The sequence below is a fragment of the Balaenoptera musculus genome, chromosome 1, assembly GCF_009873245.2.
Source record: "Balaenoptera musculus isolate JJ_BM4_2016_0621 chromosome 1, mBalMus1.pri.v3, whole genome shotgun sequence".
NCBI lineage: Eukaryota > Metazoa > Chordata > Mammalia > Artiodactyla > Balaenopteridae > Balaenoptera > Balaenoptera musculus.
The window spans coordinates 156,573,442-156,598,270 of NC_045785.1; the positions used below are offsets into that span (position 1 = coordinate 156,573,442).

At 34.9% G+C, this 24,829-nt stretch overlaps 1 protein-coding gene across 8 annotated transcripts in view; it reads left to right on the forward strand.

Moving 5' to 3' along the window:
- The window catches only part of SDCCAG8 (SHH signaling and ciliogenesis regulator SDCCAG8), a 268,342-nt gene that overhangs the window by 41,460 nt on the left and 202,053 nt on the right, over window positions 1–24,829 (forward strand). For 7 of the 8 annotated variants that reach the window (XM_036863025.1, XM_036863043.1, XM_036863016.1 and 4 more), the window contains 4 exons: window positions 729–854; window positions 6,451–6,591; window positions 14,186–14,250; window positions 16,999–17,187. In XM_036863025.1, coding sequence (XP_036718920.1) covers window positions 729–854; window positions 6,451–6,591; window positions 14,186–14,250; window positions 16,999–17,187 — 521 coding nt within the window. The remainder of the gene's footprint in view (window positions 1–728; window positions 855–6,450; window positions 6,592–14,185; window positions 14,251–16,998; window positions 17,188–24,829) is intronic. The other variant, XM_036863052.1, reaches the window with a different exon arrangement.

The following is a 24,829-nucleotide window of genomic DNA, read 5'->3' on the forward strand; positions in this document are numbered from 1 at the left end:
ACCATCAATATATTGATATTTTTCACATTTTTTCAGGGTGAGATGCAACTTGATAGCTTTTCTAATTGCTATATACTGGTAGTTCTTTTATTATGCCCTGCACGGCCAAGGAAACACTCTTTAACAACTCTCCACCAAACTATTTCACTCATAATTTCCTTCCATCTGGCTAGCAGTTCATAGATATTCATTGTAACTTTCCTTGCCTTTCTATCTCAGGTCATAGATATTCACTGTAACTTTCCTTGCCTTTCTATCTCAGCATCCTCTATTATCTATTTAGTCCTCTGTCCGTTTTCAACAAGTTATTGGCATTGGAGCAAGAATAATAATATATCTTACCTTATTTTTCAGCAGTCTACCTCATTCTTAAAAGTCTTTTAGATAAACCCTTTAATTAAAGCATTTCTGTAAGCCTGCAAAAAATTCTCAGAAGCCACACAGTCCTGTGATATGGCCATTAGCAGGTCCTCTACTATCTTCCCTCAGCCTTCTCTTTGTCAGCTAATGCTTGAGTTTCTTTGCTTGTCTAGATGTAATTATAATATTTCCAAAAATGGATAGACAGCATCAGTCTTCCATGCTTTATATCATATTGGATCATCTAGTAATCAACAAAAAAAAGCACTACTTAAATTTGCTTAATGTATGCTGTCCACAAGTGGCATTTCTTAAAATAAAAGAAAAAAATGCTTAATGTATTTGCTATTTGTTTCTGTTTTTTATAGGAGGAACTCTCTGGAATGAAAAATAGGGTACAAGTAATTGTGCTTGAAAATGAAAGGCTCCAACAAGAGCTGAAATCTCAAAGGCAAGAGGAAGCAATGAGGGAACAAACACTTCTGGATGCATCTGTGAGCATTTATTTAAATGATTAAACTAAAATACATAGTTTGAATGTTGCCTCCTACCCTTTCCCCCTGCCTTCTTAACTGCTTAGATTTTTTTCTGGAAGTTTGGCAGAAGTGCTATGCTGGTATTCACTTGGGGCCTCAGAAATTAAACTTCACTGTTTTAATTTATTGGTGGAATGAATCCTCAAATGAAATGATGTAGTGATGCCTAATAGCCACTCCGGTTTCCTTTCCGAGCATACCATTTATGTTTTTTCCATATGGAAAGAGCAGGTCTGAAAGCAGGAAGTATGTAATATAGGAAGGACTTGGTTAAATCCAGCAACTGTTCAGAACTGTAGCTTAGATTTCTGTTGTATTTCTCTAAATTTTCTTTGAACTTTGAGTTCCAATAAGTCTAATTAGCATGGTGTAGCAGGAAGAACACTGACACTGATTAACAATGTTAATCTTCCCATTGTCCCTAACAAGCTGGGTGTTGAACAAGTAATTTTATGGGACTTTCAAGCATGAAACCTCATGAGTCCTCTGTTTATTTATTGGCATTTGAGAAATTCAGCAATATTAGCAGTTCTTAATCTTTAATGTGAATGACAGTCACTTGGGATACTTGCTGACAGTGCAGATCCTGGGCTTCATTCCCTGAGGGTCTGATTCAGTTGGTCTGGGCTAAGACTTTGAGTTAAAAATATGAATTATTAGCAAGTTGCCAAAGTGAGTCTAGTATCAGTGGACCACATTTTGAGGAACAGAGAATTAGGTGATCTCTATAATTCTGTGACATAAAATTTTTATGATGATATTTAAATAATGTTTAAGTTTAATATCTCTTTATGAATTGTCAGAGATACTTTTACCTTAAAAATGTTTTTTACTCTTTTGCTATGGGATGTAGTTAATCTAGCTTATATTATTATATTATTAATATTAGTACTTAAAAATTTCATCTTAGTTTCTTATTATTTTGGTGTCAATTTGAAAATGATATAGCCATATAGAAAGTACTTAGAAGTAAGTTCATTTTTAAAATAAGTATGTTCTTTTGCTTTTCCTCCAAATATGCAGTGAACAGTGACTCAGTTATTCATAGTTTTCAATATTTATACAATGGAAAGAAGTGGAAGATGGGGAAGTGAAATAAGAAAGGAAATTAGGCAGACAAGTGAATCAGAGGGCAAGAGAAGTGAGTAATGCAAAAGGGGAAGGAAATGATGGTAAACGCTCACATGCTTTGCCATGTGAACAAAGGAAACTTGCTAAAGAAAACTACAGATATACAGACTATAGAAAGGATAAAGTTGTAGAGAGGTTTTTGTTTAAACATTCACATGAGCTAAAACATAATGCTAATATTGAAACGGTTGTTACAGATGTGTCAGGTGACCTTGATATCTATTTTAATGTTAGTCTTCTGTATTATTTTGTTGTTACAGAATTGTTGCCCCCACTTTTTACTTGTGTAGGTGAATTGAGGCATTTCAGCAACCTATGCATGGTGTTGTATTGAGAGTTTTGAGGTAAATGAAACTATTTAGAATATCTTGAATATAAACAGATCAAGAGATATTATCTTCTTTTTTTTCTGAATTCTTTTTAATGAGCCTATTACCATGTTGATGGTAAATCTTGCCAAAGCTGTTGGCAAATTTGAATACATATTTTCAAAGTTTCTTAATGCTTTCTTTGGAAAAACAATTGAAATAGTTATATAGTAATAATTAGTATTTATTGATGACTACATGGCTATGATATGCCAGGTACTGTATCAAGTACTTTCTTTTCATTATATTATTTCAATTTTATGATAGCCACACAAGGCAGGTGTTGTTATGTCTATTTTCAGGTGTTTAAATTACGGTACACAGCAGTTAAGTAACCAAAGTAACTGGTCTAATGTCACAAAGCTGGGACTCAAACAAAGGACTATATGACTCCACAAATCCATCTACCTGGCCTCGAATTATACTGCCTTTCTGCCTAGATTAGGAATAGCTTGTCAATATTGAACCAAACCATCTTCGTTTGCCATGGGACTGGGACTTGGATGGCAGCCTACATGACTTTTAGCTTTTAGCCTAGTTTATGACCTAGCAGTTGAAGAAGCAAGCAGATTATTTCTAAAAAACTAAAACCATTCAAAGAGTACTTCATTTCCATCTTCATTTTTCATCATTTTTCCTTCTTAAGGGGCTTTTCTTGAGAATTCAAAGAATTATATTAAAATATGCTTTTTATTAGAAATTTTGGCATGTGTGGTCAATCAAAGATCTAGGAGATTTTTTTTTTTTTTAATTTTACTTATTTATTTATTTATTTATTTATGGCTGTGTTGGGTCTTCGTTTCTGTGCGAGGGCTTTCTCTAGTTGCAGCAAGCGGGGGCCACTCTTCATCGCGGTGTGCGGGCCTCTCACTATCACGGCCTCTCCTGTTGCGGAGCACAGGCTCCAGATGCGCAGGCTCAGCAATTGTGGCTCACGGGCCCAGCCGCTCTGCGGCATGTGGGATCTTCCCAGACCAGGGCTCGAACCCGTGTCCCCTGCATTGGCAGGCAGACTCTCAACCACTGCGCCACCAGGGAAGCCCTAGGAGATTTTTTTTAAAGTAGAAAATTTCTGAGCCGTTTCTTTCCATGTCTCTTCTCATCCCTGTCCATTCCAACCCCTCCCCTCAGTTAAGAAATCAAAGGTTTTCAGTGATCTTCAGGGATGTAAATGTAATTTGATTTTTGAAATCTTGGTCAAATATCATTCAAGTTTTTTAAAAGCTATCTGTGAAAGAACAAAGTATCAATTAGATTAGCACTTCTTTCCAAAGAATAACAATATTTTATATCATAAGTCAGTGATCTATAGTCTACATACTGTCTCCAATTTCTCCATAGGAAATTAGTACCACCCTCCTTCATTGCTCTGCAAGACTACTTTGAATGCAATCAAATCTTAGGAGATTTTTCCCTACCTACAGAATCAAGCTCAAGCTTATTAGCATTGCATGCTTTGCTTTTCAGACCCTTATTTAACTCTCTAGCTTCTTCCTTTTTTTAAAAAAAAAATTTTTATTGAAGTATAGTTGATTTACAATGCTGTGCCAATCTCTGCTGTACACAAAGTTACTCAGTTATACACATACAGACATTCTTTTTTTATATTCTTTTTCATTATGGTTTATCACAGGATATTGAATATAGTTCCCTGTGCTATACATTAGGACCTTGTTGTTTATCTATTCTATATGTAATAGTTTGCATCTACCAACCCCAGAGTCCCAGTCCATCCCTCTCCCTCCCTCCTCCCCCTTGGTAACCACAAGTCTGTTCTCTATGTCTGTGAGTCTGTTTCTGTTTTGTAGATAGGTTCATTTGTGTCATACTTTAGATTCCACATATAAGTGATATCATATGGTATTTGTCTTTCTCTTTCTGACTTACTTTACTTAGTATGATAATCTCTAGTTGCATCCATGTTGCTGCAAATGGCATTATTTCATTCTTTTTTATGGCTGAGCAGTATTCCATTGTATATATGTACAACATCTTCTTTATCCATTCATCTTTCGATGGACATTTAGGTTGTTTCCATATTTTGGCTGTTGTGAACAGTTCTAGCTTCATCTTCTGGCATTCATTGCCTTGTGCTTCAACCTTTAGTAATGCTGAATTGCCTAAAAGTCTCTGGCAGGCACCATGCTGTTTCATGCCTCTGTGAATTTTCTCATGATGTTCTCTCTTCTTGGCATGCCCTTCCCATCTAGCTTACTCTTTTTCACCCTTCAGATATCATACCATTGTCAAAACTTCTCCAGAAAACTTTCCTTGAATCTCCAGTTGCTCTTATTATCCCTCTTCTGTTCTGGCATAGTCCCCCATGCACACCTCTGGCCTAGCACTTGCCTTGTTAAATTGAAATTATCTACTTAGGTGTTTCTCTTCTTCATTAGCCTGTAAATAATATTTGAGGATAATATTGGTCTTGCTCATTTTTACCCCCCTCCCCAAGCTTTTAGCACAGTACCTGAATATAGTAGGTACTTCACAAATGTTTGCATTAAACTGAACTTCTCAAAGAATATGGAATAGAATCTCAGAATACTACTTTGGATGAATGCAGTTTACTACATTCTAACATGATATGACACTGCAGTATAGTTCTGTGTTTGGGGACATGTCCTCTCATTAATACTACTGTACCCCTTGGCCCTTAGCAGGAGTTCAATAATTACTTGTTGAATAAATTAATATAAGTATTTTAGTTCTTGATTCACACATAAATCACCCAGTTCTTTGGGCTGCTTATTTCATTGAATGTTGAAAGAGTGCCAAAGTTCGCAAACTGACGGTGGCTTCACCAAATTCAGTCTGTAGGCATGTTTTGTTTGTTTGAAAAACTGACTCAATATTTAACACTGTTTCAGTTGAAGAGCCAGATATCTGCCTCATCTTTTTAAAAATCAAAAGATTTGTGCTTCCCTGGTGGCGCAGTGGTTAAGAATCCGCCTGCCAATGCAGGGGACACGGGTTCGAGCCCTGGTCTGGGAAGATCCCACATGCCGCGGGGCAACTGGGCCCGTGAGCCACAACTACTGAGCCTGCGCGTCTGGAGCCTGTGCTCCGCAACAAGAGAGGCCGAGACAGTGAGAGGCCGGCGCACCGCGATGAAGAGTGGCCCCCACTTGCCGCAACTAGAGAAAGCCCTCGCACAGAAACGAAGACCCAACACAGCCAAAAATAAATAAATAAAAAATAAATAAATTTATTAAAAAAAAACCAAAAAACAAAATATTTTTTGGTAATGTGAGTTGGTATTCACACATGGCAGCAATTGACTGAAACTGGGTAGTAACTACTTCCTTTGGTTGCTCTGTCATGGTCCCTACCATTACTTTCTGAATCCTTGACGTGCAGGCTGCATGTCAGTTCTGCTTATCACCACGCACTGTTTTTCTTATTGAAGAGAAATAATTTTCTGAAAAGGCAGAAGAGCATAGTGGTTTAGGACTCTGGAGCTAGAATGCAAGGATTCAGATCCTAGCTCTGCCACCTATTAGCTGCTTTCTACCTCTGTGACTTTTAGCAGTTACTCTGTGTGACTCAGTTTCCCCATCTATAAAATGGAGATAACAGTGAAACTTATCTCATAGGATTGTTGTAATGATTAAATGTGTTCATATATGTGGAAGACATAAAACAGCGTCTGGCACATAGTAAACATAAACATCATATGTATTATTATTATTATTAGTCATGCCTTTATGAAATGTGGAAAATGAAAAACAAGCCAAGAGAGGTTTATGTGTTTCAAGAGTATGTGTCTTCAAAGAAGTAAGAGATAAGTTCATTTGTTCAATATACTAATATCCAGCCCTCTTTGCTCATTTACGTTATTGCCTGTACCTGTCGGAATGTGACTTTGTAACACTTGTTTGGAATATGACCCTAATAGCTTGAAAATGTAAAATAATTCTTGATTTGTATTTAGAAGCATCTGTTCTTTTTCTTATTCCTTTCATCACAGATAATAATCAGTATTCCATTTGTAAAGTATGTATATTGATTTAAAGTTAAAGGTTGAATGCAAGTACTTTCACATTTTATTTTAGGGAAACATACAGAATTCTTGGATTACAACAGGTGAAGATTCTAGGGTGGATGAAGCTGCCAAGAGATCATTTTCCAATGGCAATGCAGATATTATCAAAGCTGCATCTGCTAGTGAGGCTGAAAAATGGAAACTAGAACTGGTGAGTATTTGGGTACTTTTCTCTTAGGCATCTACTTTTTTTGGTACTTTTTTATTGTGGTAAATATATATAACACAAAATTTGCTATTTTAACCATTTAAAAATTTAAGTGTATAATTTATTTACACTAAGTACATTCACAGTGTTGTGCAACATCAACACTATTCATTTCCAGAACTTTTTCATCATTCCAAACAAAAACTCTACCCATTAAACAATAACTCCCATTCGCTTCTCCCTGCAACCCTTGGTAACCTCTTCTACTTTCTGTCTTTATGAGTTTGCCTATTCTAGGTACTTCACGTAAGTGGAATCAAATAATATTTCTCCTTTCATCTGGCTTGTCTCATTTAGCATAGTTTTCAAGTTTCATCCATGTTGTAACATGTATCAATTTCATTTCTTTTTAAGGGTGAATAATATTCCATTGTATGTATATACCACGTGTTGTTTATCCATTCATTTGTTAATGGATTTGGGGGGGTTTCAACCTATTGGCTATTGTGAGTAAGGCTGCTATGAACATTGATGCACAGGTATCTGTTTGAGGCCCTACTTTCAAGGCATTTGGGTATATACTCAGAAATGGAATTGTTGGATCATTTGGTAATTCTTCATTCTTTCTTCTTTCTGCTTCTCAGACTCAATAATTTCAATTTTCCTATCTTCAAATTTGCTGATTCTTTGTTCTGCTGCCCATATCTTCTCTAAAATCTCTTTAGTGAATTTTTCATTTCAGTTTTAGTTGTTTCCATCTCCAGAATTAGTTTGGTTCCCTTTTACAGTTTGTTTTCCTGACTTCCTTTAGTTCTTTGTCCATGTTTTCTCTTAGCATTTTGAGCATATTTAAGACAGTTGTTTTAAAGTTTTGGTCTAGTAAGTCTGATGTCTATAGTTTCATAAGCATGATTCCTGTAAATTTATTCTGTTTCATTGAGTGAGCCATGTTTTCCTCTTTCTTTGTATGCCTGGTGATTTTTTTTGTTGTTGAAAATTGAGCATTGACGTGTTATACTGTGGTAACTCTGGAAATCAGATACCCCATTTTTTTAAGGTTTGCTGTCTTTTTTGTTGTTGAAGGCTGTAGTAGTCCTTTTGTTTTAGGAGTTTTCCAAACTATTTCTGTAGAAACTATTCCTTGTCATGTGTGATCATTGAGGTCTCTGTTTCATTAGCTCATGGTCAGCTGATGTTTGACAGATTTCTTTGCCAGGAGCTGAAACAAACAACAACAAGAAAAACACCAAAAAGCCCCCCCAAAATAGAAGAACCAACTCTCCAAGTCTTTGCAGTTTGGCTGTGCTCGTCTTCACCATTCAGCCAGGCTTGCTCTGAGCCTAGAGATCAGCCTGAGTGAAAGCTTCAGGTCTTCTTAGGACTTTTCTGAGCATGCATTTTCCCTGGGCATATTTGTGGCTTTCTAAACTCCCCATATACACAGATGCTTTTGAATGTCCTAATTTCCCAAAGAGTCTAAAATAATTCTATTTTAAGATCAAATGATACTTTTAAATCCTCTGATCTGGGTAAAAACAACACCAAAAATGGAATGTTCTAGGGAATATAGAAGGAATCACAGTTCTGCTGTCATTATCATCTACAGGTGTTGTTGTTATAGTTTTCCAAAGGCTCTTTCTGGCCCAAATCTCCCTGCTCTTTCTCATTCCCTAATCCAAGCTTTATTCTACTATTTAGGAAAGAGTTCCTTTCTTTAAAAAAAAAATCTGAAAGACTAAATTATATGGTTTTTTCCAGCTGAATAAACTATAATATCTACTTAATACCCATAGGATTAAGACCAATCTCCCAAGCCATCTACAATTTGCTTCAAACTACATTTCCAGACTCACTTCTCACTCTTCTGTCACGCTCACAAGTATTGGCTATAAGCACGCAGACCACTCACTACTTGCTACTTCATAAACTTATATCCCAATTCCATTTCTCTTTGAAGAATTGACTTTGGTTTATGCAATCATCCCTACCTAAAATGTTTCCTTCTTATCCTCTACATATTGAAATGTTTCCAGCCTGCCAAACTTAGTTCAAATGTCCCCTCCTATTCTACCTTCCCTGATTACATGCTTCCATTCCTCCTTTTCCCACATTAGAATTACTTTCCCTCTTATGTCTTCTCTTAGTGTTCTATTTATAACTATTATAGGTTCATTTTTTTTATCCTGTGTGTGTCAAAGGTCACATCTGTGTGCATTTGTGTGCTTTATGTTCCAAATCTTTCTCACTTTTTTCAAGGATTTCACTCTTACACTTACCTCCTCTTGTTCTTGTATCTTTTATCCCTCTTGACTGGGTTATTTTCAGCCAAATATGTGCTTTACTAGCTCCCATCTTAAAGCAAACAAACACAAAATATATTCTCTTCGTCCTACATTTCCTTTGAACTATCACCCAGTTGTTCCCCTTCATACCAAAGTCTTTCCAAACAGTTGTCTATACTCATGCCTCTGTTCTTCACCTCCCATTCTCTCTTCAACATACTTTATTTGAGCTCCTCCCCACCTATATTCCCCTAAACTGTTTCTTTTCAAGGTCATAATAACTTCCACATATCAGTCCTCATCTTCCTGAACCTTGGAGCAGCATTCTGTAATATGTACATTAGTTGATCATACCATCCTTTGATTTTTCTAATGAAACAATTTAACATAAATTCAGAAAAGTATGCAAAACAAAAATGTACAGCTTAATGATATATCTCCAAATGAACAAGCATGTAATTGTCACCTGTAAGATGTCTTACATTACCATGTCCCAGAAGCCCTGTTCATGCCCACTCCCAGTCACTGCCCCCTCATTCTCTTAAAGCTAATCACTATCTTGACTTTTATGAAAATTGATGCCTAAGCATGATCCCCAAACACTCGAATTGATTTCTGCCTGGTTTTTAAAACATTACATAAATTGAATCACGTAGTACATATTCTTTTTTGTCTAGCCTTTTTTGTTCAACATTATATTTGATAGATTCATACATGTAGTTGCATGTGTTAGAAGTTTGTTTATTTTCATTGATGGGTCTACTGTATGACTATAACACAATCTATGTATCCATTCTATTGTTGAAAGACATTTGTATTTTTTCAGTTTGGGGCTATTGTGAATATTGCTGCTATGAACATTCTTTTATATGTCTATTGGTGTGCATTGTACACATTTACGTTGGGTATGTACCTTGGAGTGGCACTGTTGGTCGTAGTGTATATATATGTTCTATTTGAGAGTTAAGGGCAAACTTTTCCAAGGTGGTTTTTACCAGTTTACGCTTCTGTCAGCAGCATATGAGTGATACCATTGCTCTATATCCTTGCCAACACTTGATATTCTGTTCTTCTGATGGGCTTGTAGTGCTGTCTCATTGTGATTTTCATTTTCATTTCTCTGATTACTCATGTGATTGAATATCTTCTCATATATTTATTGGCCACTTGATGTCCTCTTTTGTGAGATGCCTGTTCTAATATCCTACTTATTGTTTTGAATTACCTGACAATGTTTTTTTGAAGTTCTTAATATATTATGGATACAAGCCCTTTGTTGGTTATATCTGTTGAAACATATTTTCCTACTCTTATGGCTTGCCTTGGAACTCTCTTGAGAGTTTTCATTTTCTCTTTCTTGATTAGAATTTCTTAATTTTAATGTGGTCCAATTTATCAGTGTTTTCCCTTTATTTTTTTAGTGCCTTTTGTGTCCTACATAAAAAGTGTTTCCCTACCCCCAAGGTCATGAAGATATTCTTCAATATTATCTTTCAGAAACTTTATAATCTTGCTTTTTACATTTAGAACTACAGTGTACGTGGAATTTATTTTTGTATCTGATGTGAAGTGTAGGGGGTTACTTCTTCCATAGGGTTATTTATATATCACAGCACCACTATGGAAAAGACAATCATTCGCCTGCCACCTTTGTTATAAATCAGGTGTGTGTATATGTGTGAGTCTGTTTCTGGGCTTTGTGTTTTATTTCCTTGGTGTCTGTGCTACTACTTCGTTGTGCTACTACTATCCTGTCTTGATTCTTATAACCCTGCATCTGGTAGACCAAGTCTTCCAACATTGTTCTTTGACCTGAAGAATGTCCTGACTGTTTCTTGCCTTTTGCATTTCCAAGTACATTTTAGAATTAATTTGTCAAGTTTCAAAAAGCCATTAAGTGGTTTTGATTGAGGTTACATTTAAGGTATAGGTCATTTGTTGGGGGGAGGAATTGATATCTTTACAGTAATATATTGTGAAATATTAAAATCACGTATCACTCTATTTAGGTCATCTTTAATTTTTGTCAATAATCTTTTATAATTTCTGAGTAAAGGTCTTACACATCTTTCTTTAGAATTAATTTCTAGACTAGTTATGATATTATCATAAACAATATACATATATAAAATTTTTCATTTTCTAACTCCTCAATGCTGGTATAGAGAAAAGCACATGGTTTTTTGTATTTTGACTGATTCCTACTTTCTTTTGAAAGTAGTGTTAGCAGGGTATTTTTTCCCTATCCTTTTACTTTTAACATAGTTGTATTTTCATATTTAATATGGGTTTCTTGTGGACAGCATATAGTTGAGTTTTGCTTTTTTTATCCAATCTGACAATATCTGTCCTTCAAATGTGATTATTTATATACTTGGGTTTAAATCCACTATCTCGCTATGTCTTTTTTTTCCCATCTACTATTTCTTCACCTTTTCTTTTTTTTCTGCCTTCTTTTGAATTAGTTGAACATTTTAATGGTTCCATTTACCTCCTTTTCTCAGTCTGGAAAAATCTTTAGCATCAGCTTTCACCTGGTTGCTCAATTCAGCAACCCAGGGTTATTTTTAATGTCTTTTTCTCCCCCACACCTATTCAATTATAAAATTCTGTCAACTTTACATGACATGATAGAAATCCTAGAAGGGAACATAGGCAAATCATTTTCTGACATAAATCATAGCAATATTTTCTTAGGTCAGTCTCCCAAGGCAAAAGAAATAAAAGCAAAAATAAACAAGTGGGACCTAAAAGCTTTTGCACAGCAAAGGAAACCAGCAACAAAACCTATGGAAAAGGAGAAAATATCTACAAATGATGCGACCAACAAGGGGTTAATATCCAAAAATACAAACATCTCATATAACTCAATATCAAAAAAACAAACAACCCAATAAAAAAATGGGCAGAAGACCTAAATAGACATTTTTCCAAAGAAGACATACAGATGACCAACAGGCACATGAAAAGAGATTGTTAGAGAAATACAAATCAAAACCACCATGAGTTATCACCTCACACTGGTCAGAACAGCCATCATCAAAAAGTCTACAAATAATAAATGCTGGAGAGGGTATGGCGAGAAGGGAACCCTCATACACTGTTGGAGGGAATGTAAACTGGTGCAGCCGCTATGGGAAACAGGATGGAGGTTCCTTAAAAAACTCAAAATAGAGCTACCATATGATCCAGCAATCCCACTCCTGGGTATTTATCTGAAAAAAATGAAACCTCATATTTGAGAAGACACATGCACCCCAATGTTCATAGCAGCACTATTTACAATAGCCAAGACGTGGAAACAACTCAAGTGCCCATCAACAGACAATTGGCTTAAGAAGATATGTTTATATATATATACATATATAAAATGGAATATTACTCTGCCATAAAAAGAATGAAACACTGCATTTGCAGCAATGTGGATTGGCCTAGAGAATATATACTTAGTGAAGTAAGTCAGACAGACAAATACAAACACTATATGATATCACTTATATGTGAAATCTAAAAAATAATACAAATGAATCTATATACAAAACAGAAATAGACTCACAGACATAGAAAACAAACTTACGGTTACCGAGGGAGGGAAGGAGAGACAAATTAGGAATATGGGATTAACAGATGCAAACTCCTATGCATAAAATAAATAGGCAACAAGGATTTACTTTATAGCACAGGGAATTATATTCAATATCTTGTAATAACCTATAATGGAATGTAATCTGAAAAAATGTATATAATTAAATCACTTGGCTGTGGACCTGAAACATATACAATATTGTAAATCAACTATACTTTAATAAAAAAATAAATAAAACAAATAAAATTTAACACTAGGACTTTCCTGGTGGTGCAATGGTTAAGAATCCGCTTGCCAATGCACGGGACATGGGTTCGAGTCCTGTTTGGGGAAGATCCCATATGCCGCGGAGCAACTAAGCCCGTGCACCACAGTTACTGAACCTGAGCTCTAGAGCCTGTGAGCCATAACTACTGAACCTGTGTGCCTAGAGCCGATGCTCCGCAACAAGAGAAGCCACCGCAATGAGAAGCCTGCGCACCTCAATGAAGAGTAGTCCCCGCTCACCACAACTAGCGAAAGCCCGTGCGCAGCAGCAAAGACCCAATGCAGCCAAAAATAAATAAATAAAATAAATAAATTTATAGAAAAATAAATAAATAAAATAAAATTTAACACTAAATTAAGAGAAAAAAATTCTGTCAATTTTACTTTTATACTGCTTTGTACTAAATCTTTTCTATCTTTGTTGCTTGATTTCTCTTGTTCATGCACTTATCTCTCACCTGTTGATATATATTTGCAATGTCTTTATTTGTGATGATCCCCTTTTTCCACCCTTCAGAGTAATTTAAGATTCAATACTGATAAAAAGATTTCAATGTCCATCTAATACATCAACTACATAGAGACTTTTATTTAGTTGTATAGACTAAATAAAAGTCTTCATATTTTTATTCTTCTCACTGACCTCCTTACCTAATCAGCCCATCTCTCTTCACTCTTCCACCTAGCATTCTACATTCTAGTGATACTGATTGGCCAAATATATAGCATGCCTTCTCCAGCTTCTGTGCCTTTTGCTCTATTGGAAATCATCCTTCAAGTCTTTGCATCTCCTCCAGTGAAGGCTTCTGTACTTCTCTTCAGCTGAATTACAAGTTACTGCCTTTCAGATTTCATTTTACCTTCTGTAGTTTCATTAGAGTAAATTATAAATAGTTGTAATTGTTCATCTGTCTTTCTGTTCCTTCTTAAAGCTCCTGGAGGTTAGTGGTGTATTCGTCTTAGAAACCCAATAAATATATGTTGAATTAAAGAAAAACTGGATATCAGCAGAGGCTTGTAGATTGTATATCACTTTGGTCTGTCATCCTGTGATTTATAGCATCCTTTTTATCATTCATCCAGCACATATTTTTTGGTATGTCAGCTATGCAGCAGTCGCAATGGGAGATTCCAGGAAGATTTGATCCTTGTCCTCATGGACCTTACAGGTTATAATTGGTTTTGCCTAGAGTCACACTTTTTTAAAAATAAGAACTGATGTATGCAATTTTGAAAAAAAATTTTTGTTAGTAATCACCATTTTATGACTCAGTAGTTCTTTGCAGGCTTCCGCTCAATAAAAATAGAGTATTTGGGGTGGACTAGGGAAAGTGATTCCAGAGGGGACACAATGATTTTCCTCTTGGGTAAAAAGAAAAAATGAATTTAATATTAATAATTAAAATTTGCTTATAAAACACAGGACATGGAGAAATATACATTTTTTTTTTCTTTTCTAAAGGAGAGACTAAAACTTACTTATGAGGAAAAGAGTGAAATCCTGGAATCTCAATTGATGTTTTTGAGGTAAAGTATTATCATCCATTTAAAGTTATTGGCAAAACGATAATGATCTTAAAACTATGTTTGAATGTTTGCTGAAATGCCAGTTTTAGTCAGTATAGGAATTACTTGATGATATTTTATATGCAATATATGAAATTTGCTAAGAATGGTAAAGGATACGGGGATTTTTGAAGTCCTTTTTCAAATCCCATTTCAAAGAACTGTGAGCTAAATTATAAATTTTATCCCTTCATCAGTTGTAAAATATTTGTGTTTTCCCATAGAAAAAAGAATCAGAAGCTGCTCTTATAGAAATTATGTTTTTAAAATAAAATAGTGTAAATAAAGCACTTTAATTTTCAAATTACAAGCAAGTATTTTTTTCCTCTGTAGGTAGTCTTCGTCTAATTTTTAAATTGCAACAATAATATAATAGTTTGAGTATTTGTATACATAGTGAATTTGAGTATATATGAATTTTCATGTACTTTTTGATATGTCAAAAATCCCAATAAATCCTGTATATTATAGATTAACCATTAGTGCTTTGTTATATATTATGAGTAGGAAAAGATACGGGAATTATTTTTTTTAAATTAAAGGTTAATTGAAACAGTGGTAATGAAATATTTTCAAATGAAATAACCTTTAAAATATTTTTTAATTTTATTTTAATAAGTCCAATTTGAAATAAAATTTAACATCTTCCAGGCTGTACATTGTCTAGAGACATAACTAGAGTAATACTAAGAACCAGACTCATGGCTTTTGTTGCAAATGTTATTATTCATTTATTTTAACATACTCTTATGCTTTTCATGCCTCGTAAGGTTGAGGATTTCTCTAGAGATCTTTACTAGAGCTTTCATGAAGAAACCTAAACTTTTAAAAGGTGGTCTAATTTTTGGTTTCTTGATTTGCTATATTTTGATTTCTATTGTGTTTTGGTTCTTCAGTTTTTAAAGTGATATATTTCTAGGTCATTATATTTATGGGAATGTGACTTATTTTGTCTCATTCACAATTCAACTATGCAATCTTTAATTACATTAAAACATCACTTTGCAATGGACCAGACTTTGTTTCCTGCATCCTTCTGTTTCTTCATTTTCTTTTAGTATAATTTAAGATTATTTAAAGAAGCATTTTCTTAAAGAAAGAAATAAAATCGCTACTCTTATAAACTCTGGTTTTATGTTACCTATTTCTTTTTAATTTTCTTTTTGCCATTTCATGTAACTGAATCTACTTGAGTGTTTTGAATTTGAACCTGACAGAAATAGTAATGGAGACTCTTTGACTTTGGAATGTACTTCTAAAGTTCTTTTTAAGCCTTTGAAAGTCAGACTTTTTCTACATGATACGTAGAAAGAAAACTTATTATGTTGTAGATATCATCTTGGGAATAGGACATAAACAGCTCCTTTTTTTCTGCTTCAGAGTGTCATTAGATTAGCTTTTTTTAACCCTGAGATTTCCTGTAGATCTTTTCCACCTCTCCCAGGCTGTCTCAAAGCCCCCTAAATCCCAAGAGTCGAGGTAGTATGTGACAGCCAGGTGTCTTGATTATTGGCTTCTCCTTTGTGACAGTGAACAAATTAGGATGGCTATAAATCTCTGAATTTAATAGAAACAGCAGAGAGTAGTCTGAGCCAGAGATAAAGTGCCTGCCTTCAGCAGTCTAAGAATTTAAGAACAACTTTTTCCTTTTTAAGTTTGGAAGTTTTTAAAAAATACAACATGAAAAGGATGTGTATGCAAGGAAGCTCAGTTACCCAAGTTGACTTTACCAAAGCTTTTTTGGGGAGGGGGAGGAAAATACAACCCATATACTGGTCTTTTAATCCTTGACAAGTCAACTTGGAGAAAAACCTCATCCAAGAGCTATCCCATTAAAACAAACAAACAAAGAACACACACACACAGTTCCTCAGCCCTTTCTTTACCAAGTTGCATATTTCCAGCTAATAGCTGCTACTTATGAAATCTCATGTCTGGCAAGTTCTATCTAACTTCTTTCTGTAGCCCACTCTCTTTTGAAGCAGTTCTTTGTAGATTAGGTAATTTTTTTTGAATTTTATTTATTTTTTTTAAACAGCAGGTTCTTATTAGTTGTCTATTTTATACATGTTAGTGTATATATGTCAATGCCAATCTCCCAATTCATCCCACCACCACCACTGCTCCCGCACCCACTGCTTTCCCCCCTTGGTGTCCATACATTTGTTCTCTACATCTGTGTCTCTATGGATAATTTTTTTTTTTTTTTTTTACTGAAGAAAACTGAACAGTAATAAATTACTCATGCGTAAAATCCATTTTCTTTATGTGATCTTTTAAGGTTGTCTTTACAAATTTTAAGGGGTTAACATTTGAAATAGGGTATTTCCCTCAATTCAAGGATATTGTGTTATGTTGCTCCACCCCTTTATTAAGAGAAACTATTTAGGATTTGTGTTTGGAGTTTTATTTTTTTGTGTGGAGATAGGATCCTGTGAAAAGAAAGCCAGTATCAGAGGCAGACTAATCTGTTAAAATCTTAAAACAAATTGAAATTTAATATTTTCAAGGCTCATTTTATTCAAAGTGTCAATTAGGATAATCACACCTACATTTTAGCGTTGTGGTAAGAACTAATAAGGTACTGTATGTAAAGCACCTAATAAGGTAAGCACCAGTAAATGATAGTAGTTATCACTATGATGATACATTTAAAAGTAGTATACTTTTACCTGGACATTTGCTGGAACTTTTTTCCCTTCCTTTTAGGAAAGACCTAGTTGAATCTCAGAAAAATTGTGAAGATCTTAAAGAGCGACTAAAGCATAAAGAGTCTCTTCTTGCTGCTAATATTTCTAACCGTGTTGGTGGTCTTTGTTTGAAATGTGCTCAGCATGAAGCTGTTCTTTCCCAAACCCATAATAATGTTCACATGCAGACCATTGAAAGACTGTCTAAGTAAGTATGCTTCTATATGTGGAGTCTTTGGCAACATGGAAACTCATGTCCTTAAATGGGCACAGTAGTTTTTTATCCCCATGCTAAATCACATGTTAACCTTCAAATAAAATGGATTTTAAAAGGTCCCTTCATTGTAGCTTTCTTAAAGACAGAATATGTGGGTTCTGCCAACTGTGTATAGCCGTGTCATTTTGGACAAATAATTTTATCTTTCTTGGTTTCAGTCTCATCTGAAATGAGAGAATTGAAGTAGATAACCTTTATAACTCTGTTCATTTCTATAACTCTATAATTGCAAATCCAGCACTATTCATAACAAAACTGAGTTTGAGAGGAATTCTTTCAGTTTTGCCTTATTTTGGATATCCCTGCTGTAGTATAGGTAAAGTGAGTTTTTATCAAGTTTTATCATGTGACTGTTAGGAAGAATATTATGAGTACACTGGAAGAAGGGCCCACTATATCCCATTATTAATGTTTGAGGATCGACTAAGGACAAATTACAAATGAGCTTTTATGGAGTCAGAGTTTTCATCTAGGCTGAAATACTACAGTTTTCTGTGTACATCTTTTTTGTTTTGTTTTCACTATTCCAGAGGAAGCCCTTTCCTATGAAAATTATATTCTGTAGAAGTTGAGAATTATTATTTAATATACCATCGAGTGATGATTTATAGAGGGTGTTCTCTCACATGCCTTCTACTTTTCTCTACGCTCAAGGCCACCTCTCTCTGTCTGTTTGGGTTCATTTAAATAGTTCAAACATCACTTCCTCTTAGAAGTATTCTCTCACCAGCCTCACCCCATTTTGTCCTCAATTGATTTAGGCTCCTTCCTCCTGTAACTTTATAATATATTGTGTATACTTGCAGACAGCAGCTGTGTTTTGTTTATTTCTGTATCCCTGGCTTCTAGCAGAGTACCTGGCCTACAGGCATTTTGGCATTTATTGCTTAACGTCAGAGATTGTCTAATTGGAACTGGTGTCGGGAGTCGAAAGACTTGGTCATTAAAGTTGGTTTTGACCTTTGGACAAATGACTTTACTTCCCTGAGTTTGGAGTCTTCTTTTGTTTGGGGGAATAATACCTACCTCTTGGGATATTATAGATACAGCTTAGCCTTGTGACTAGAGCACTAGCTTTTGAGTCAATCTGCCTGGGTCCATACTTCGGTTCTACTGCTAACTTACTATGTAACCTCACAGAAATTACTTAATTTCTCATGCCTCAATTCCCCCATTTGAAAATGGAGATAAAAGTACCTAATAGTGTTATTTTTGAGGGGACATTGAAAGAATACCTATATAGTGCTTAAAACAGTTCCTGCCATATTGTAAATGCTCTATAAATATTAAAACCCTTCTGTACCTCGCATACTTTAGAAGCAGTCAAAATGTCTGGTAGCCATGGTTTCTACATATGACTAACCTATTGGCTGTTGTATAAAAACTGAATTTCTCCAGTGGTAGTTTTCATGATCTACAGTGATCGTCCTGCTTTTTGTTAAATATTATATTAATTCTTAAATATATTATTAACTTACTCGTATATATTTAACATAATGACAATTTATTAAGTATGTTAAATATATTTTCAGATACAAGTAACGTGTAGTAAACATTCCTTATATGCCAAGGACTGTGCCAGGAAATTTAAAAACATAATCTCTTTTAATCTTAGTAAAGCATTGGTGAGGTAAATACATTACCCTCATTTTACAACTAAGGAAACCAAGGCTCAAAGAAGTTAAAAACTTGCTTGTTTATATTTGAAAAAAAGAATGGAATCATACTTCACAAAAGTAAATTCAAGATGGTTTAAAGACCTAGATATGATTCTAGACTACAAAAGTATTAGAAGAAAATATAGAAAAATATCTTTATGGCCTTGGGCTAATTAAAGTTCTGAGCATGATGAGGAAAGTGAGAGTCATAAAGGAAAAAAAAAAAGATAAATTTGACTCCATTAAAACAAAACATCCTTATGATACAATATTACAAACTAAATTAAAAGATGGGAAAATATTTACATTTTATATAACAAAAATTTTGGTACAATGTATAAATAATTTCCTTTGAAAGAAACAGAAAAGAAAAACTGCCCAGTTGCAAAGTGGATACAGAATAGGAACTGGTAAGCAATAAAAGAGGAAGATAATACACGAGGAAGTATTCATTCTCTTTTTTTTTTAAATTGAAGTGTAATAGACCCACAATACTATGTTAGTTCCAGGTGCACAACATAGTGGTTTGATAATTCTATACATTACAAAATGATCACCACAATAAGTCTAGTAATATCTGTCACCATGCAAAATTATTACAATATTATTAACTATATTCCCCATGCTGTACATTTCATCCTTTTGACTTATTTATTTTGTAACTAGAAGTTTGTAGTGCTTAATCTCACCTGTTTTACTCATCCTTCCAAACCCCTCCTCTCTGGCAACCACCTGTTTGTTCTCTGTGTCTATGAGTCTGTTTCTATTCTGTTATGTTTGTTCATTTGTTTTGTTTTGTTTTGTTTTTCAGGTTCCACACATAAGTGAAATCATATGGTATTTGTCTTTCTCTGTGTGACTTATTTTAGTTAGCATAATACCCTCTAAGTCCATTCATATTGTTGCAGATGGCAAGATTTTATTCCTTTGTATGGCTGAGTAATATTTCATTGTTTATGTATGTGTATATACACACATACATCACATACTCTTTAATCCATTCATCTGTTGATGGACATGTAGGTTGCTTCTATATCATGGCTATTGGAAATAAGGCTGCAATGAACATAGGGGTGCATACATCCTTTTGAATTTCTGTTTTTGTTTTCCTCTGAAAAATACCCAGAAGTGAAATTGCTGGATCCTATGGTAGTTCTACTTTTAATTTTTTGAGGAACTTCCATACTGTTTTCCCTAATGGCTTACTAATTTACATTTCCAACAACAGTGCTCTAGAGTTGCCTTTTCTGCACATCTTTGCCAACACTTGTTATTTGTTGTCATTTTGATGATAGCCATTCTGACAGGTGTGAAGTGCTATCTAATTGTGCATTTTCCTGATGATTAGTGTTGCTGAGCATCTTATCATGTAGCTATTGGCCATCTATTTGAGTTCTTTGGAAAAATGTGTATTCAGGTCTTCTGCCCAGTTTTTAATCAGCCTATTTTTTTATGTTGAGTTGCATGAGTTCTTTGGATATTTACCCCTTATCAGATATATCGTTTGGATATTAACCCCTTATCAGGTACATAGTTTGCCAATATCTTCTCCCATTGAGTGGGCTGCCTTTTCATTTTGTTGATAGTTTCCTTCACTATGTAAAAGCGTTTTAGTTTGATGTAGTCACACTTGTTTATTTTTGTTTTGTTTCCCTTGTGAGGAGATATATCAAAAAAATATTGCTAAGACCAATGTCAAAGAGCATACTGGCTATGTTTTCTTCTAGGAGTTTTATAGTTGCAGGTCTTACATTTAATTCTTTAATCCATTTTCAGTCTATTTGTGTTTATGGTGTGAAAAAGTAGTCCAGTTTGAGTCTTTTGCATGTAGCTGTCAAGGTTTACTAACACCATTCATTGAAGAGGCTGTCTTTTCCCCATTGTATGTACTTGCCTACTTTGTCATAGATTAATTGACCATGTAAGCATGGGTTTATTTCTGGGCTCTCTATTCTGTTCCATTGGTCTATGTGTCCATTTTTGTGCCAGTACCATATTGTTTTGACTACTGTAGCTTTGTAGTATGGTTTGAAATCAGGGAGTGTGATACCTTCAGCTCTGTTCCTCCTTCTCAACATTGTTTTGGCTATTCAGGGTCTTTTGTGTTTCCAAACATATTTTAGAATTATTTTCTCTGGTTCTGTGAAAAATGCCATTGGTATCTTCATAGGGATTGCATTGAATCTGTAGATTACCTTGGGTACTGTGGACATTTTAACAATATTAATTCTTTCAATCCATGAACAGGGGATATCTTTCCATTTGTTCTGCCGTCTTCAGTTTCTTTCATTAGTGTTTTATAGCTGTCCAATTATAGGTCTTTTACCTTCTTAGTTAGATTTATTTCTAGGTATTTTATTCTTTTCAATGCGATGGGAAATTGGATTATTTTATTAATTGCTCTTTCTGATAGTTCATTGTTAGTGTATAGAAATTCAGCAGATTTCTGTATATTAATTTTGTATCCTAGAACTTTACTGAATTCATTGATGACTGTTTTTTTTTGGTGGCATCTTGGGGATTTTTTACATATAGTATCATGTCATCTGCAAACAATGACAGTTTTACTTCTTCCTTTCCAATTTGGATTCCTTTTATTTCTTGTCTGATTGCTGTGGCTAGGACTTCCAATACTATGTTGAATAAAAGTGGTGAGAGTCAAAATTAAATAAGTTGACTGTGTAGAATAAGTGGAGCTGCAAGTATCATCTCACACCAGTCAGAGTGGCCATCATCAAAAAATCTACAAACAATAAATGCTGGAGAGGGTGTGGAGAAAAGGGAACCCTCATATACTGTTGGTGGGAATGTAAATTGATACAACCAGTATGGAGAACAGTATGGAGGTTCCTTAAAAAACTAAAAACCATATGACCCAGCAATCCCACTACTGGGCATATACCCTGAGAAAACCATAATTCAAAAAGAGTCATGTACCACAATGTTCATTGCAGTTCTATTTACAATAGCCAGGACTTGGAAGCAACATAAGAGTCCATCGACAGATGAATGGATAAAGAAGATGTGGCACATATATACAATAGAATATTACTCAGCCATAAAACGAAACGAAATTGAGTTATTTGTAGTAAGGTGGATGCACCTAGAGTCTGTCATACAGAGTGAAGTAAGTCAGAAAGAGAAAAACAAATACCGTATGCTAACACATATATATGGAATGTAAAAAAAAAAAAAAAAAGGTCATGAAGAACCTAGGGGCAAGATGGGAATAAAGACGCAGACCTACTAGAGAGTGGACTTGAGGGCACAGGGAGGGGGAAGGGTAAGCTGGGACAAAGGGAGAGAGTGGTAGTGTATATACGGACATATATACATTACCAAATGTAAAATAGATAGCTAGTGGGAAGCAGTTGCATAGCACAGGGAGATCAGCTCAGTGCTTTGTGACCAGCTAGAAGGGTGGGTTAGGGAGGGTGGGAGGGAGGGAGGGAGACGCAAGAGGGAAGAGATGTGGGGATATATGTATATGTATAACTGATTCACTTTGTTATAAAGCAGAAACTAACACACCATTGTAAAGCAATTATACTCCAATAAAAATGTTAAAAAAAGAGAAAAAGCAACGTAGCCAAAATAAATAAATAAATTTATTAAAAAAAAAAAAAAGAAGAAGAAGTAAGGGTGCCTGTTAAGCAATGATTGGCTGGGCTTGAAATGATTGCTTAATTACAAGGAGGGACCTTGAGACCATCAGGTTGCAGGTGGCAGCTGCCAGAAGATACTGTTTTGAGAATAGCTGGTGGTGTCCTTGAGTCTGATACTGTGATAGGGAAGAACAAATTTGACTCCATATAAAATCTGTTTCTTTTACTTTAACCTTTGTATTCTATGGCTTTTGCTTCAAATTAAGAATGTTGCCTATAGCCTGAAATATACAGGATAGCCCATTCTCAAGGCTCTGACCTTTAATAGTATAACACTTTTCCATTCATATAGAGATAAAAAGTTGCAGAACAGAGAGTAACATTTGTTTTGTTGGAGGTTTACAGGAACATTGTGACCTAATCTTCATGGACAAAGGATTCCTGCACCAAGAAGTTTGCAACAACCAACCTCACCCCTCCCTCAGCTTGCCCTTAAAAATATTTTGCTGAAACCTTTCAGGGAGTTAGGGTTTTTGGGGGGATCAGTCCCCCATTTTCCTTGCATGGCCCTGCAATAAACCTTTCTCTGCTCCCCCCACCCAAAAAAAGTGGTGAGAGTGGGAATCCTTGTCTTATTCCTGATCTTAGAGGAAATGCTTTCTGCTTTTCATTGTTGATTGTGATGTTAGCTGTGGGCTTATCATATATGGCCCTTATTATGTTGAGGTATGTTCCCTCTAAACGTATTTTCTGGAGAGGTTTTATTATAAATGAATGTTGAATTTTGTCAAAAAGCTTTTTCTGCATCTACTGAGATGATCATATGGTTTTTATTCTTCAGTTTGTTAATGTGGTGTATCACACTGATTGATTTGCAGATATTGAAAAATCCTTTCATTCCTAGGATAAATCCCATTTGATCATGGTGTATGATCCTTTTAATGTATTGTTGGATTTGGTTTGCTAGTATTTCGCTGAGGATATTTAATTTCCATCTAGGTTCTTCAGTCTGGTTTTGGTGTCAGGGTGATGCTGGCCTCATAAAATGGGCTTGGAAGAGTTCCTTCCTCTGCAGTTTTTTTGGAATAGTTTGAGAAGGATAGGTATTAACTCTTCTCTGAACATTTGGTAGAATTCACGTGTGAAGCCACCTGGTCCTGGACTTTGGTTTGTTGGGAGATTTTTTAAATTACTAATTCAATTTCATTATGAGTAATTGGTCTATTCATATGTTCTATTTCTTTCTAGTTCAGTATTGGGGGATTGTACATTTCTGGGAATTTGTCCATTTCTTCTGGGTTGTTCATTTTATTGGCATAATATTGTTCATAATAATCTCTTACGATCCTTTGAGTTTCTGTGGTGTTGGTTGTAACTTCTCGTTCATCTTTTCTAATGTTGTTTTAGTCTCTATTTCGTTTATTTCTACTCTGATCTTTATGATTTCTATCCTTCAGCTAAGTTTGGGTTTTGTTTGTTCTTCTTTTTCTACTACCTTTAGGTGTAGGGTTAGGTTATTTATTTTTTTTCTTGCTTCCTGAAGTAGGGTTGTATCTCTATAAACTTCCCTCTTAGAACTGCTTTTGCTGCATCCCATAGATTTTGGATCATTGTGTTTTCATTTTCATTTATATACAGGTATTTTTTATTTCTTCTTTGATATCTTCAGTGGCCCATTGGTTGTTTTTAGCATATTGTTTATCCTCCATGTATTTGTGTTTTTTGTAGTTTTTTTTTTTCTCATAGGTGATTTCAAGGTCAGAAAAGATGCTTAATATGATTTCAGTTTTCTTAAATTTACTGAGGCTTGTTTCATGTCCTAGCATGTGATCTGTCCTGGAGAATGGAGTGAATGTGTATTCTGCTGTTTTTGGATGAAATGTTCCACATGTATCTATTAAGTTATTTGGTCTAATGTATCATATAAGGACAGTGTTCCCTTATTGATTTTTCTGTTTGGATGATCTGTCCATTGATTTAAGTGGGATATTAAGGTCCGCTTCTATTATTGTGTCAGTAGCTCCCTTTATGGTTGTTAATATTTGCTTTATGTATTTAAGTGCTCCTGTGTTGGCTGCATATATATTTATACTTGTTATATCATCTTCTTGGATAAATCGCTTGATCGTTATGTAATGTCCTTCTTTGTCTCTTGTTACACTCTTTGTTTTAAAGTCTATTTTGTCTGATAAAAGTATTGCTGCCCCCAGCTTTGTTTGGATTTTCATTTGCATGGATTATCTTTTTCCATCCTCTCACTTTCAATCTGTGTGTGTCTTTAGATCTGAAGTGAGTTTCTTGTAGGTAGCA